At 48.9% G+C, this 17,400-nt stretch overlaps 1 protein-coding gene across 2 annotated transcripts in view; it reads left to right on the top strand.

Annotated features, from left to right (window-relative positions):
* Nucleotides 1–17,400, top strand: part of cep57l1 (centrosomal protein 57, like 1) — a 166,390-nt gene that overhangs the window by 133,096 nt on the left and 15,894 nt on the right. For both annotated transcript variants that reach the window (XM_072499977.1, XM_072499978.1), the window contains exons 11-12: nt 3,944–4,021; nt 10,227–10,492. In XM_072499977.1, coding sequence (XP_072356078.1) covers nt 3,944–4,021; nt 10,227–10,492 — 344 coding nt within the window. The remainder of the gene's footprint in view (nt 1–3,943; nt 4,022–10,226; nt 10,493–17,400) is intronic.

The raw sequence follows: 17,400 nt of genomic DNA on the forward strand, positions 1-17,400 counted from the left end.
GTTGGCAGCTGCAGTGTGTTTTTGGTTTCGTTTTCACAGTTGAAGACTGCATTCATCTTGCATTCGGCGCCATCTTGGATCATGTAAGAGAGGTCATGTAAAGTTGCCACTGAGAGAGGTTTTCGGAAAGGTGTCTGAAAGAGCTTCACTACCAGCAGGAATATGTTCTGTGAATGAACGTATCAAGTTTATCCTCCTGTGTAAGTGGAGCATAGGGCTGTGTGCTGTTTAATGGGAAATCATGAGTTGGAGTTAGCTGATGTTGTTAGGTTTGAAGTTTAGAAACTTAAATATTGTTTTTCTTTTGTTCAATAAAGTTTTGTTTGTGAAAATAACCAAGCTCTATTTCTTATGCAATCATTGCTGGAGCGAATCGATCTTTCTGCGCAGTCTTAAAATTTTTTAAAAAGCATTGCAGTTCTGGTCTAGTATCTTAGCCACTGTTGGGATCTGACCGTATCTCAGTGCTGGGGCCTCAACTATTTAGGATCTATTCTCTTCCTACCCCCTGTCCGTAAGCAGAAAGTGCTTTGAATAAGTTTTGAAGTATACGGTGGCGTGGTTTCCCAATCCCTCTGATCCAATTTAATAATAATCCACAGAAAACTCGCGTACGATTAACTCAGAAGGTTAGTTTATTTCACATTCAAAAAAAACCCCAGTGGAGCAGTGCTATCAACTTCCCACCCCGAACACATTCTCTGAAACGGAGATAGAAAACAGAAGAGTTTTACAACAAGAACCACAGAAATAAATATTGTTTCACGTGATTTCCAGTGTCCAAGATCTCCATAATATGTGTCAGTTGTGGCAGGGTTCAGTTCCGGGTTGCTATGTAAATCCTGGAAATGAATGATGGTGCAGCATGATGGACTTTCTGTGTTTAGACTGCTGGGCAGGCATTGATCAGCGATTTGTAAAATTAGACGGGCTTTGTGGAGTTGAGAGGTGATTTGATTTGATTTGATTTAGACTTATTGTCACGTGTACCGAGGCACAATGAAAAGTATGCTCTGCATACAGTCCAGGCAGATCGTTCCATACATGAGAAAAACATAGGACATACGATAAATACACAAAGTAAATATATAGCCATAGACATCGGGTAAGCATTCGGAGTGTAGTGCTGCTCAGTAGAGAAGATGCGTAGAGAAATCAGTTTGACCCTTTTATGGATTGTTCAGGAGTCTGTTAACAGCAATGAAGAAGCTGTTTTTGAATCTGTTAGTGCGTGTTCTCAGACTTTCGTATCTTCTGGCCCGATGGAAGAGACAATACCCCGGGAGGGAGTGGGAGTGGCTGGTTTAGCACACTGGGCTAAATCGCTGGCTTTTAAAACAGACCAAGGCAGGCCAGCAGCACGGTTCAATTCCCGTACCCGCCTCCCCGAACAGTGCCGGAATGTGGCGACTAGGGGCTTTTCACAGTAACTTCATTTGAAGCCTACTTGTGACAAGAAGCGATTTTCATTTCATTTCTTTGATTATGCTGCCCACTTTCCTAAGGGAGTGGGAGGTGTATACACTCAAAGGATGGGAAGCGGGTCCGTGTGATGTATTGGGCTGTGTTCACAATGCTCTGTCGTTTCTTACGGTCTTGGGCCGAGCATTTGCCATACCGAGCTGTGATGCAGCCAGATAGGATGCTTTCACTGGCGCATCTGTCGGAGGTATAGGCTGTTGTGCTTTCTTGGTCGTTGTGTTGAGGTGGGTGGCCCAGGGCAGACTGTTGGTGATGTGTACACCCAGGAATTTGAAGCTGTCAACCATCTCCACCTCGCCCCATTGATGCAGACAGGGGTGTGTACAATACTTTGCTTCCTGAAGTCAATGACCAGCTCTTTAGTTTTGCTGGCATTGAGGGAGAGATTGTTGTCGTTACGCCACTCCACTAGGTTCTCTATCTCCCTCCTGTACTCTGACTCATCGTTGTTTGCGATCCGACCCATTATGGTTGTGTCATCAGCAAACTAGTAGACTAAGTTGGAGCTGAATTTTGCCATGCAGTCATGTGAATATAAGGGTATAGTAGTGGGCTGAGTACGCAGCCTTGCAGGGCCCTGGTATTGAAGACTATCATGGGGGAGGTGTTGTTGTTTATCCTTATTGATTGTGGTCTATGGGTCAGGAAGTCGACGATTGAGATACAGAGGGAGGATCCAAGTCCTAGGTTTTGGAATTGTGATACAAGCTTGGCTGGGATTATGGTGTTGAAGGTGCAGCTGTAGTCAATGAATAATAGTCTAATGTAGGAGTCCTTGTTGTTGAGATGCTTCAGGGATGCGTGTAGAACCAGGGAGATAGCATCTGCTGTGGACCGGCTGGCTTTATGCGAAATGCAGTGGATCAAGACAGTCTGGAAGTATGGAGTTGATGTGTCTCATGACCAACCTCTCTAAGCACTTCATAATGATAGATGTCAAGGCCAATCGACAGTAGTCATTGAGATACGTTGCTTGGTTCTTCTTTGGCACCAGTATAATAATGGTTTTCTTGAAGCAGGTGGGAACCTCTGAATGGAGTAGGGAGAGGTTGAAGATGTCCACAACCAAAACCGCCAGTTGGTCCACGCAGGATCTGATTGCATGATCAGGGACTCGGTCAGGACCCATTGCTTTCAGTGAGTTCACTTTCAAGAAGGCTGATCTGGCGTGCAGGTTAGGTGGATTGGCCATGCTAAATTGCCCTTTGTGTCCAAAAGGTTAGGAGGGGTTATTGGGTTATGGGGATAGGGTGGAAGTGAGGGCGTAAGTGGATCAGTGCAGACCAATGCCTCCTTCTGCACTGTATGTTCTATGACTTCAGAAGCTGTGACTGTTGGTATGGGTGTGTCCCAGTCACTAGTTGTTAAAAGAGTTACCATCCAATTTCAAGGTCTAGCGTCAGGAAGCCATTGTCTAGCAGACCCATTGACTCCGCTAGCAAGGTGAGATTATCAGATCTGGATGTCCTCATACATGATTCACAAAAAGCTAGCTTGCAGGTACAGCAAGTAATTAGGGAGACAAATAGAATGTTGGCCTACAAGGGGAATGGGGTATCAAACTAGGAACGCATAGTTACAACTCTACAGGGCATTGATGAGACCACATTTGGAATACTGTGTAGTTTTCATCTTATTTAAGGAGGGATATATTTGCATTGGAGGTAGTTTTTTTATTTTTTATTTGTTCATGGGATGTGGCTGGGCCAGCATTTAAGAGTCAACCACATTACTGTGGATCTGGAATCGTATGTAGATCAGATTTCCTTTCCCAAAGGGCATTAGTGAACCAGATAGGTTTTACAACAATCGCCAATGGTTTTCATGGTCACCGTTTGATGCACGATCAATTATACAAAGACGAGAGTAGGATATAATCGAGGCTTCATTACACTGAGATGTGTGGCCTCCTACAGTAGCTGACGAAATGGCTGCTGTATGGGGAGCACACATATTTATACTCCGCCTACTGGGCGGAACCAGCAGGCAGGGATCTACCCCCGTATCTGTAGTACAGGGGCCTTACTGTAAAGCACCTATATCAACATCCTATATATACGTCAGTGGTGACTACCACACCGTTCAGACTTTTTCAATTCTAGATTTTTATTGAATTCAAATTTCATATGCCATGGCAGGATTTGAACCCAGATCCCCAGAGTATGACTCTGGATTTCTAGGCCATCGATACCACTATGCCACTGCCTCCCAACAGGTTCACTAGATTGATGCCTAGTGAAAGAAGTAATAGAAATGGTACATCCTTCGGTTTCTCACTCACTGTTCCTTATTTTTTATTTCTTTGACTGAATAAAACTAGTAATGTCAAACTGAATGCTTTAGATTTCCAGCACCCTCAGTATTTTGCTCTTATATGTTTTAAGAGGCTGTTCAACATTTATTACTGCATGCCTTTAGTTCTTCTAATTGTTTTTAAACAAGAAATCTCTTTGTTTTACAGAATGAGATGAGAGAAAAATCCTCTTGGTCACCTCGTGTTAGGACAGGCCTTGCTGAATTTCCATTTGTCGCTGGCACAGTAAGTTTCAAAAGTTTTAGGACATGTCTATTCTTGCACAGAGAGAAGATAGAAGAATGTTCTTGGGAGGGTGATGATGTTGAGAGATATGCAATTGTACCAAGTTGTACAAAGTAATTTTATGCATATTGTTGCCAAGTACAAGGGTATGAAGACAGAGCTGACTAAGGTGTATTGAGGAATTAGATTGAGGGGTTAGGAAAATAGAACTGAAGTGGAGGACATTTAAGGAGATGTTTTACAACACTCCGAAAAGATATATGCTAGTGAGAAAGAAAGACTGTCGGAGAAGGATGCACAGTCGCTGGCTAACTAAGGAAGTTAAAGATAATGGGCGCGATTCTCCGAGCCCCGCGCAAGGCCGGAGAATCGGCGCAACCGTACCACGACGCCCCAATGCCGGCGCGCGATTCTCCGAGGTGCGGAGAATCGGTGCCTTTTGCGCCGGCGCGTTTAATCGGCTGATTCTCCGGCTCGGATGGGCTGAGCGGCCGTGCGGAAAAAGCATAGTCCCCCCGGCGGCGTTCACCCCTGGTCACTGCCAGTGGGAACTCTGCGCGAAGGGTCGGGGGGGGGCCTCCGATGGGATCTGGCCCGCGATCGAGATCCCCCCCCCCCCCCCCCCCCCCCCCCCGGCCCTCCTTTGTTGCGTGGCCGGCCCCTGAACCACTACGCCATGTTGCGTAGGGGCCAGCGCGCTGAAGAAGTCCCCTGCGCATGCGTGGGTTGGTGTGGCGCCCATTTGGTGCTGGGAAGAGAGGCTGGAGCGGCGTGAACCGCTCCAGCGCCGTGCTGGCCCCCTGTGGGGGTCAGAATCGCTACTGCCCGCGGCCGTTTCGCACCGTCGTGGAACGTGACGGCGTACACGACGGCGCGAACACATAGTCTTCATTTCGGAGAATCGCACCCACAATATATCACATTGAAATTAAAAGTATTCGATTCTGTGAAGATTAGGGGCAAAAGATTGGATAGAATTTAAAAACCAGCAACTAATGACAAAGGAATAAGGAGGAAGAAATTAGAGCATGGGAGAAAGCTAGCTAAAAATATAAAAACAGATGGTAAGAGCTTCCAGAAGTATTTAAAAAGGAAAAGAATACCTAAAGTGAGCATGGGTCCTTTAGAACAGCATTTTCCAAACTGAGTTCCGCAGCACCCTGGGGCTCCATGGGACTTATCCAGATGTTCTGTGGGACTCATCTGTGGTGCCGATAGGTTCGGCCATTTTAAATTTGAAAAAAGCTGTGCTTCCAGCTTGTCCAATCGAAGACAGTTTTCACACTGCACTGAGAAGCTGTCCTCTGATTGGAAGTAGGCCGCAACCATGGGGCAGAGGGAAGGCTGACTTGGATGCCAGAGGTGAGAGCAGGGGAGCAGTGGCCGGGGCCAGTGAACGAGAGAGAGAGATTGGGGCGAGGGGGAGGGGTGGGGGGGGGCAAGAGACAGAGAGGTGGGAGTGTGGGTGGATGGGAGAGAGGTGGGAGTGTGGGTGGATGGGAGAGAGGTGGGAGTGTGGGTGGATGGGAGAGAGAGGTGGGAGTGTGGGTGGATGGGAGAGAGAGAGGTGGGAGTGTGGGTGGATGGGAGAGAGAGGTGGGAGTGTGGGTGGATGGGAGAGAGAGAGAGGTGGGAGGGTGGGTGGATGGGAGAGAGGTGGGAGTGTGGGTGGATGGGAGAGAGAGGTGGGAGTGTGGGTGGATGGGAGAGAGAGGTGGGAGTGTGGGTGGATGGGAGAGAGGTGGGAGTGTGGGTGGATGGGAGAGAGGTGGGAGTGTGGGTGGATGGGAGAGAGAGGTGGGAGTGTGGGTGGATGGGAGAGAGAGAGGTGGGAGTGTGGGTGGATGGGAGAGAGAGGTGGGAGTGTGGGTGGATGGGAGAGAGAGAGGTGGGAGTGTGGGTGGATGGGAGAGAGAGAGGTGGGAGTGTGGGTGGATGGGAGAGAGAGGTGGGAGTGTGGGTGGATGGAGAGAGGTGGGAGTGTGGGTGGATGGGAGAGAGAGGTGGGAGTGTGGGTGGATGGGAGAGAGAGAGGTGGGAGTGTGGGTGGATGGGAGAGAGAGAGGTGGGAGTGTGGGTGGATGAGAGAGAGAGGTGGGAGTGTGGGTGGATGGGAGAGAGAGAAGTGGGAGTGTGGGTGGATGGGAGAGAGAGATGGGAGTGTGGGTGGATGGGAGAGAGAGGTGGGAGTGTGGGTGGATGGGAGAGAGAGGTGGGAGTGTGGGTGGATGGGAGAGAGAGGTGGGAGTGTGGGTGGATGGAGAGAGAGAGGTGGGAGTGTGGGTGGATGGGAGAGAGAGGTGGGAGTGTGGGTGGATGGGAGAGAGAGGTGGGAGTGTGGGTGGATGGAGAGAGAGAGGTGGGAGTGTGGGTGGATGGGAGAGAGAGAGGTGGGAGTGTGGGTGGATGGGAGAGAGAGAGGTGGGAGTGTGGGTGGATGGGAGAGAGAGGTGGGAGTGTGGGTGGATGGGAGAGAGAGAGGTGGGAGTGTGGGTGGATGGGAGAGAGAGAGGTGGGAGTGTGGGTGGATGGGAGAGAGAGGTGGGAGTGTGGGTGGACAGGGGAGAGAGAGAGGTGGGAGTGTGGGTGGATGGAGAGAGAGAGGTGGGAGTGTGGGTGGATGGGAGAGAGGTGGGAGTGTGGGTGGATGGGAGAGAGAGAGGTGGGAGTGTGGGTGGATGGGAGAGAGAGGTGGGAGTGTGGGTGGATGGAGAGAGAGAGGTGGGAGTGTGGGTGGATGGGAGAGAGAGGTGGGAGTGTGGGTGGATGGAGAGAGAGAGGTGGGAGTGTGGGTGGATGGGAGAGAGAGAGGTGGAAGTGTGGGTGGATGGGAGAGAGAGAGGTGGGAGTGTGGGTGGATGGGAGAGAGAGAGGTGGGAGTGTGGGTGGATGGGAGAGAGAGGTGGGAGTGTGGGTGGATGGGAGAGAGAGGTGGGAGTGTGGGTGGACAGGGGAGAGAGAGGTGGGAATGTGGGTGGATGGGAGAGAGAGAGGTGGGAGTGTGGGTGGATGGGAGAGAGAGGTGGGAGTGTGGGTGGATGGGATAGAGAGTTGGGAGTGTGGGTGGATGGAGAGAGAGAGGTGGGAGTGTGGGTGGATGGGAGAGAGGTGGGAATGTGGGTGGATGGGAGAGAGAGGTGGGAGTGTGGGTGGATGGAGAGAGAGAGGTGGGAGTGTGGGTGGATGGGAGAGAGGTGGGAGTGTGGGTGGATGGGAGAGAGAGGTGGGAGTGTGGGTGGACAGGGGAGAGAGAGGTGGGAATGTGGGTGGATGGGAGAGAGAGAGAAGTGTGAAGAAGACACACTTAAACCACTTTCCTGCCTGCCGGTACACTCCTGCAACTTTGAAACTTTACTCATGACCTCAGTACTCTCAAACTCATGTATACTGGAGCTACAATTCAGGTTCCCAAGCCCCTGCTGAACTGTTTAAACCCTCCCGAAGAGCATTAGCAAATTTTCTCCCCCAGGATATTGGTACCCCTCTGGTCCAGGTGTAGACCATCCACAATGAGCCCCAATTATCCAGAAATCTGAAACCCTCCCTCCTGCACCATCCCTGTAGCCAGGTGTTCAACTCCTCTCTCTCTCTTTATTCCTCGTCTTGCTAGCACGTGGCACGGATAACAACCCAGAGAGCAACAGGGACAGACTCTGTGCCAGAGACCTGTACCCCATGGCTTACCCCTGGTAAGTCCACCCCCTCCCTCCCCCCCACCCCCAACAGTTATCAAAGCGGTATACTTGTTACTAACAAGTGTGGGTGGATGGGAGAGAGAGAGGTGGGAGTGTGGGTGGATGGGAGAGAGAGAGGTGGGAGTGTGGGTGGATGGGAGAGAGAGGTGGGGGTGTGGGGAGGTGGGCATGTGGGTGGGTGGGAGAGAGTGGAGTGAGAGTGTTGGGAGGTGGGAGAGAGATGAGAGTGTGGGTAGGTGGGAGTACGGGGAATTGGGAGAGAGGTAGGGGAGAGAGAGGTGGGTGTGTGAATGAGAGAGTGAGAGAGGTGGGTGTAAGTGGGAGAGAGATAGAGAGAGCTGGGTGGTGAATAAGAGGGAGAGAAGTGGGAGTCTGGTTATGAGAGACATAGGGGAATGTATTTGTGTGGGTGTGTGTGCACATGACTTATGAGAATCCAGCTCTCCAGCAACACTCCTAATATGAAACAAATGTGTGAGCAAAAGAAGCGGCATCACTCCTTAAAAATGACAAAAAGAAGATAAGACCTAAGTATTTCTTGAATCAGAGAACTTTTAAATTATAATAGATGTATACATGTAAGAAATAGAAAAGACTTGTATCAATGCGTCCTTGTATTTTTTGTAGTTTAACTCTTCAACATAATAAGACTGTTTCTTACTGGGTTCTGTCAGTACCCTTCGAAGGTCAAAAGGCTTCAGTGGCTGGAAAAGTTTGGGAAACCCTGTTCAAGAGAATGGGACTGGGGTACTCATGGGAAATAAGGAAATGGCAGCAGTGTTAAAGACACTGGGGATGATTTGAAGTCTGCACTAGCCATGTGAGGGATTGGCATCGTGGACAGAAAATCAAGAGAGAGTTGAAAATGCGATTCTCTCCGGAGAGACCCTGTTCCCTGATTCTCTCCACCTCTCACCGATGATGTCACAAGGTTCATGCCCACAAAGGGTGGGAACCTCATTTAATAGATTTTAGTGTATTTTAATATCATTCATGGGCCTCCTGCCACATGTTTACCTCCCGTATTTCAATAAATATTCAAACCTCATCGATGTGACATCACGTCAGCGAGGTTTACAACACGTTTGGCCAAAATCAGGGGCTGGTTTAGCACAGGGGGCTAAAGCTGGCTTGTAATGCAGAACAAGACCAGCAGCACGGTTCAATTCCTGCACCAGCCTCCCCGAACAGGTGCCGGAATGTGGCGACTAGGGACTTTTCACAGTAACTTCATTGAAGCCTACTTGTGACAATAAGCGATTATTATTATTATTATTATTATTATTATTATTATTATTATGAAGATCGTCAAGGGAATCCCTCGGGGGGTGCAGTGATAGGTATTAGAAGCAGCTCAAAGAAGGTTCATTCGACTGATTCCTGGGGTGGTTATCTGATGAGGAACGGTTTGACAGGTTGAGCCTCTAACCATTGGGAGTTTAGAAGAATAAGAACTGATTTAATTGAAACATGTAAGGTCCTGAGGGAACTTGACAGGGCGAAGGCTGAAAGGATGTTTCCTCTTGTGAGAAACATGAGAACTAGGGAACGCAGTTTAAAAGTTAGGAGTCTCCCATTTAAGATGGAGTTGACGAAAAATGTTTTCATTCAAAGGGTCGTTAGTTTGTGGATTTCTCTTCTCCAGAGAGCAGTGTCGGCAGGGTCATAGAATATATTTAAGGCTGCGTTAAATAGATAGATTCTTGATTGACAAGGGAGCCAAAGGGGGGTAGGCAGGAAAGCAGAGGTAAGGCCGCAGTCAGATCAAATGGCAGAGTAGCGTCAAGGGTCCGTATGACTTACTCCTCATTCACCTGTTTTTAATGTGCTTTAATTTATTTTCTATTTATTACCGTGAAATGCAGAGGTGGTGGCAATTGATTATCCACAAGGAAGCAGGTCACCTGGATTGGACTTTGTACATCCCCTAGCAGGCCATTAATAGAGTGATCATGGAGTGTTCATGGAGCTTCCGGGGCTGGTGTACAGGTTCTTTTCTCATATTGCAGAAATATGTGAAGGAGCAAAATAAGGAACATTAATGCTCTATGCTGCGTCATTAGGAAATTTGGTTAGTGGTCAGCGGGATGGCGACTGCCTCCACAGTGGATACTTGAGAGTACAGGGATCAAATGCACGTTGCGCGTTATTGTATATTACATTGCTGTTGCTGAATTCCACTGGTATCCTCTTGTTTTCCTTCTATTGAGATGATGTTGTCAAGTAATTTTTGCCAAAGTGTATTTATAACTAAATTGGTGGTGTTCTGTCAGCTAAACCTACAGTATGCAGTGGAGGGTGTCCCATGTGAACATTAAAATTGTTCACAAACTGTTCTGCATTTGGACTCAGCATGGTTTTTTAAAATAATTGAGTATCCTGATTGTTTTCAGCAGCTTTTTCGAATCGTGTTCAGTTCTATGGAATTGAAATCTGGTGAGATGCTGGTGTGAAAGAAAGTGCCATTTTTTTATCAATCCATCCTTAAATTCACTGTTCTTGTGTTCAAGTCCATTAGCACCAGTCATTCTGTCACAGCAAATATACAGAATGTTTTCCATCTGATGAAGCATTATAACACCATGATGTCTGATGGAAGACAAAAGCTCCCTGTGCAAAGGACTCCTCAGAATTCACGAAAAACAACTTACGATAGTGGCAAAGTGAAGAATGGGGATCTACATTTTGTATCGCCCTATTCCTCCGCCTCTTCACCAACTGAGGGGCTCACTGAGATCCTCTTGGCATTGCAGGATGAGCTGGGCCAAATGAGCTTGTAAGTATGAAAATCTAATTCTTCTTCATTGGTTAGCTCAAGTTACCTGGTAAGGTACTGGACTGTGGGGAAAAGAAACTATCCAATCCTACCTTAAACTGTTCAACACCATTTGTCTTCAATGCATACGAACATATGTACAGACATACAAATTGGGAGCATGAGATGGCCACTTCACAGAATTGTTACGATGCAGAAGGAGGCCAATCAGCCCATCATGTCTGCACGGCTCTCCAAACAAGCATCGTGACTTAGTGCTATCCCCCTGTCTTTTCCCCGTGTCCCTGTACTTTGTTTTTATTCAGATAATCACCTAATGCCCTCTTTTAATGCCTCGATTGAACCTGCCTCCACCACACTTCCAGGCTGTGTGAAAAAGTTTGTTCGAACACACTAAAGAGTGTTTACCTTTGAAACCTGCTTTGGATATGGGTACAACCCACTGCAAGATTTAAACCACCTTCCCAGGATTTGAAGGGCCAGTGGGAGCTCACACAATGCTGGAACCACGACACTTTCCAAGGCAGTTACGTTTATTCTTTCCTGGAATGCTGGTGCTTGCCAGCATTTTTTTGCCCATCCCTAATTATCCTTCAACTGAGTGGCAGTTAAGAGTCAACCACATTGCTGTGGATCTGGAGTCACAGATAGGCAAGACCAGGTAAGGACTGCAGATTTCATTCCCTGAAGGACATTATTGAACCAGATGGGTTTTAATGGCAATCGATGATAGTTTTGTGGGCTGAATTTTCCTCAATTTGTCAGTGTCAGGCTCTGACTGAAAACGGGCATGTATCTCTTCAGATGCATTGCTGAGTTTTCAGACCTGGGGCGTCATTCACCGACCCCCCGCCGGGTTGGAGAATCGGAGGGGGCTGCCGTGAATCCCGCCCCCGCCGGTCGCTGAAGTCTCCGGTACCGGATATTCGGCGGGGGCGGGAATCGGGCCGCGCCCCCCCGCTGCATTCTCCGGCCCGGATGGGCCGAAGTCCCGCCGATAAATTGCCTGTCCCGGCGGCGTGGATTAAACCACCTTTTGAACGGCGGGACAAGGCGGCGTGGGGGGGCTCCGGGGTCCTGGGGGGGGGGGGCGCGGGGCGATCGGGGCCCACCGATCCGCGGGTGGGCCTGTGCCGTGGGGGCACTCTTTCCCTTCCACCTCTGGCGGAAGAGACTCCCTCCACTGCGCATGCGCGGGAAACTGTCAGCGGCTGCTGACGCCCCCGCGCATGCGCCGCCCCGAGATGTCATTTCCGCGCCAGCTGGCGGGGCAACAAAGGCCGTTTCCGCCAGCTGGCGGGGCGGAAATCCCTCTGGCGTCGGCCTAGCCCCTCAATGTTGGGGCTCGGCCCCCAAAGATGCGGAGCATTCCGCACCTTTGGGGCGCGATACCCGTCTGATTGGCGCCGTTTTGGGCGCCAGTCGGCGGACATCGTGCCGTTTGGGGAGAATTTCGCCCCAGATCTCTAGGCATTCTGACTAAAATAAAATCTGGGGACGTCTGGTGGGGCGGGGCCTGATAGAGCCAGCAAGGACAGCTCCACAGAGATCGGGGCACTCTCTTTAAAGGGTGTCCTGATCAGAACTGAGGTTAAACTCTTTCCCCCCCCCCCCCCCCCCCCCCCCCCCGAACCCTCCATCACCATGAAGGTATCAGGGTTCTCCACCCCCACAGCACAATTATCGGGTGCTCTCCCCTCCCAACACTGACGCACAGTGTCAGTGTCTATGCCCCTCACTATATTGTTCCCTACTGCCACTACATTCCTTTTTGCTACCCCCACTTGAATGGTTTCCTATATCACAGTGCTATAGTCAACGCACCCACCCTGCAGCCCACATTCTCATCCAAACCAGCTGGAAAAAAACTCAAATCTGTTGGATATTTGCAGAGGCTGATACTCCTGCACTCTGGGTTCCCTTACCTGCCTCAGCTGCACTAGCACCCTCCTAACCCTGACCACCTTCTAAATCAGAAGACCATATCCTAAGGGTCTGCTGGTACAAAGCGTCCAGATGACTTTCCACCTCCCTGATGTGTCGCAGTGTCTGTAGCTCAGCCTCAAGCTGAATAATTGAACTAAAGCTGCTTAAGCTGCAAGCGTTTACTGCAGATGTGTTCGCCCTGGATCACGCTGATATCCAGGTGCTCCCACATGCTGCAGCCATGACACATCACCTGTCCCGCCATCCTTTTCATTCAGCTATTTATTTTCTTTTATGTGTATGTACTTTATTAATCTTACCACAAATTCCTGTACTATTTTAAATCTTAGGAATAGAATAGACCTTAAAGACTCACCAGTTACTCATTGAACAACTAGCTTCTTCCCCTGTAGTAGAGAAAGAACCAATTCTCACAGGGTGAATATGTTAGAAAAAACAAAGGAACACCTCGCCCCATTCCTCACTGAACTCTCAGCACTCAGTTGAGTTTGCGTTCCAGTGCCAGGTCACACTGAGATGTGTGAATTTAAATGTTCTGAAGCTAAAGGCACTAGTTGAGCCCAGGTATAGAAAAAAGCAGTTTAAGCATTACCTTCTGGAGAATCTGTTCCCGACATTCGTTACCTTTGCCGTACAGAAGTTAAATTTAAACTGTCTGCATCTTCTCTGGGCAGAATCTTACCAGAATTTGGGAAAGTGTCAGGCATAGACCGAAAACTGGCCTGTAACTCCAACTCTGCAGTTGCACACAGCAGTTTTCTCACGGAATCTTGAGCTTCTTTGCCAAAAGTAATAAGTGGGTGTGGCTTACACCATCACTATGGCGGGACCTCATAGAGTCAGAAACTGGCTCCAAAGAGATTGCGGCACCATCTTTCAAAGGCGCTCCCCCCCTCCCCCACATTGATCGCCAGCAAATCTGCCCCCCCCCCCGCACCCATTCACCGGCGGAAAACCACCGCACATCCGTGCACTATTCCCCCCCTCCCCCCCCCCCCCCCCCCCCCCCCCTCTTTGGACCACTAGCGTTTGCCCCTGGCATTTCCCCCTGGCACAGGTTGGCACTGTCAACCTGGCATTGAGGACCTGTGGCAGGGGACAGTGTCTGGGCACTGCCTTGGCATGTCCCTCCCCCCCCCCCCCCCCCTCTTCCCCCCGGGGCTATACTTACCTTTGCACCCCCCCCAGAGGGATCCCCTCCACTGCCTCACGCTGAGCCAAACTTGTAATGCTTGCCGACATGACATCACGTCAACGAGGTATGAATATTTAGTGAGGGAGGGTCATTTGGTGGGTGGTCTGCTAATAATATTGAGACGTATTGAAATGTTTTAAAATGATGTTCACCCTTTGTGGGTGTGAAACCTGTGACATCGGCGACCGAGAAAGTTGGGAGAAGTGTTTTCTCCGGTGAGAATCGCATTTCCCTATTCTCGTTAGATTTTCCGCCCACGCTGCTGATTCCGCAGACGGTGAGTGCGGTCTCAAGATCGCGGCCTCTCTTTTAATGTTGAGTCTAGAATTCTTCTAGAATTTGTGACCATCTCTGAACATATTAATGTTAGAACCATAGAACCGTAGAATTCCTACAGTGCAGAAGGAGGCCATTCAGCTCATCGGGACTGCCCCAACTCTCTGAAAGAGAACCATACCCAGGCGCACTTCCCTGCCCTTTTAGCATGGCCTACCCACCTAACCTGCACATCTTTGGACTGTGGGAGGAAACTGGAGCACCCGGAGGAAACCCACGCAGACACCGGGAGAAAGTGCAAACTCCACAGACAGTCACCCAAGGCTGGAATTGAACCTGGGTTCCGGGAGCTGTGATGCAGCAGTGCTAACCACTGTGCCACCATGCCATGTTCAATTTATTAATTTAAGGGCCTTTAATGCTTAAATACTATTTAGGTATTACCATTTAAATGTGTTCTACTAATGTGTTCATGTTTTAGTGGGGCTTGTAAATAATAGAACTTAATTTTTTTTGTTTTGGAGCAGTTACCTGTGTGTGCACCAAGAACAACATTCTAACTGCGCACGCTTGGTCTGTTTTTTTTAAACAAATGCCACTTAATTTGTTGCCTCTCCTGATCCTATCACTCCATCCCACTTGCCACTTCACACTCCTCTCCCGCTCATCACCGCTCCTGGCTTCTTTACTCCCTCCTGCACCCTGCATCTTCCAACTCCCTCATTCCCTCCTGCTCACTGCTTCCAACCCACTTGCTCAGTTGAGATTGCTGCTTCCCTCTCCCAATCCTCTTCCTACTTCCCACTCCCTCAGTCCCTCATGCTCACTGCTTCCCTCTCCTGACTCCTTGCTCCCTTACTTCCTCCTGCTTGTACCTCCTTATTTCAACCTCTTTTCTGTTTCCCACTCGCCGCCTCACTCACCGCCCCTTAAGCGAGGGCTCGGGAGAGAGCTTGTGAGTGAGAAGCAGTGAAGGGGTCAGGAGAGGTGTAGTGAGCCCGAGGGGGTGTGCAAGGTGGTGAGCGGGGCTGCATGGGAGGGTGTGAGGGGCTCGGGAGAGGAAAGCGAAGAATGAGACGGGCAGGAAGCAGTGCATGGGAGGCAGCGATGATGTCAGGAAAAGTAGCGAGTTATTGGCAAGTTAGACCAGTTAGGTTCAATGCGATCAATAGGTTTTTCAGAGAAAAATTACAGGTCAGGAACATGACCAAGCCTTATTGCATGGTTTCTTATAGAGGAAGCATTTTGCATGTTTTTGTTTGGCATGTTGTGTTTTAGGAACACATTAGGAGTGCTAAATGAGGGATAGTTGTATGCCCTGAGATTTCTGCAGTGTAAACAATCTCAGGCTGTTCAACCTCACCATAATGATTGTAACATTTGCACAAAGAACCACGCGAAGTGATCATCAAGGAAAGCTGAGAGTGATTTTAGAACAAAGAACAAAGAAAAGTACAGCACAGGAACAGGCCCTTCGGCCCTCCAAGCCCGTGCCGACCATGCTGCCCGTCTAAACTAAAATCTTCTACACTTCCTGGGTCCGTATCCCTCTATTCCCATCCTATTCATGTATTTGTCAAGATGCCCCTTAAATGTCACTATCGTCCCTGCTTCAACCACCTCCTCCAGCAGCGAGTTCCAGGCACCCACTACCCTCTGTGTAAAAAAACTTGCCTCGTACATCTACTCTAAACCTTGCCCCTCTCACCTTAAAACTATGCCCCTAGTAATTGACTCCTCTACCCTGGGGAAAAGCCTCTGACTATCCACTCTGTCTATGCCCCTCATAATTTTGTCGACCTCTATCAGGTCGCCCCTCAACCTCCGTCATTCCAGTGAGAACAAACCGAGTTTGTTCAACCGCTCCTCATAGCTCATGCCCTCCATACCAGGCAACATCCTGGTAAATCTCTTCTGCACCCTCTCGAAAGCCTCCACATCCTTCTGGTAGTGTGGCGACCAGAATTGAACACTATACTCCAAGTGTGGCCTAACTAAGGTTCTATACAGCTGCAACATGACTTGCCAATTCTTATACTCAATGCCCCGGCCAATGAAGGCAAGCATGCCGCATGCCTTCTTGACTACCTTCTCCACCTGTGTTGCCCCTTTCAGTGACCTGTGGACCTGTACACCTAGATCTCTCTGACTTTCAATACTCTTGAGGGTTCTACCATTCGCTGTATAGTCCCTCCATTAGATCTTCCAAAATGCATTACCTCACATTTGTACGGATTAAACTCCATCTGCCATCTCTCTGCCCAAGACTCCAAACGATCTAAATCCTGCTGTATCTTCTGACAATTCTCATCGCTATCCGCAATTCCACCAACCTTTGTGTTGTCTGCAAACTTACTAATCAGACCAGTTACATTTTCCTCCAAATCATTTATATATACTACGAACAGCAAAGGTCCCAGCACTGATCCCTGTGGAACACCATTAGTCACAGCCCTCCAATTAGAAAAGCACACTTCCATTGCTACTCTCTGCCTTCTATGCCCTAGCCAGTTCTGTATCCACCTTGCCAGCTCACCCCTGATCCCGTGTGACTTCACCTTTTGTACAAGTCTACCATGAGGGACCTTGTCAAAGGCCTTACTGATGTCCACATAGATAACATCCACTGCCCAACCTGCATCAATCATCTTTGTGTCCTCTTCGAAAAACTCTATCAAGTTAGTGAGACACGACCTCCCCTTCACAAAACCGTGCTGCCTCTCACTAATACGTCCATTTGCTTCCAAATGGGAGTAGATCCTGTCTCGAAGAATTCTCTCCAGTAATTTTCCTACCACTGACGTAAGGCTCACCGGCCTGTAGTTTCCTGGATTATCCTTGCTCCCCGTCTTAAACAAAGGAACAACATTGGCTCTTCTCCAGTCCTCTGGGACATCCCCTGAAGACAGTGAGGATCCAAAGATTTCTGTCAAGGCCTCCGCAATTTCCTCTCTAGCCTCCTTTGGTATTCTGGGGTAGATCTCATCATGCCCTGGGGACTTATCTACCGTAATATTTTTCAAGACGCCCAACACCTCGTCTTTTTGGAACTCAATGTGACCCAGGCTATCTACACACCCTTCTCCAGACTCAACATCCACCAATTCCTTCTCTTTGGTGAATACTGATGCAAAGTATTCATTTAGTACCTTGCCCAATTCCTCTGGCTCCACACATAGATTCCCATGCCTATCCTTCAGTGGTGATGTGGAGATGCCGGCGTTGGACTGGGGTGAGCACAGTAAGAAGTTTTACAACACCAGGTTAAAGTTCAACAGGTTTGTTTCGATGTCACTAGTTTTCGGAGCGCTGCTCTTTCCTCAGGTGAATGAAGAGGTATGTTCCAGAAACATATATATATAGACAGATTCAAAGATGCCAGACAATGCTTGGAATGCGAGCCCTGACAAATTTCCTTTTTCTTTTTGACGAGGCCTACAATACCTCTCGTTATCCAAGGTTCCCGAAATTTGCCGTAGTTATCCTTCTT

The sequence above is a fragment of the Scyliorhinus torazame genome, chromosome 4 (genome assembly GCF_047496885.1).
Source record: "Scyliorhinus torazame isolate Kashiwa2021f chromosome 4, sScyTor2.1, whole genome shotgun sequence".
Classification (NCBI taxonomy): domain Eukaryota; kingdom Metazoa; phylum Chordata; class Chondrichthyes; order Carcharhiniformes; family Scyliorhinidae; genus Scyliorhinus; species Scyliorhinus torazame.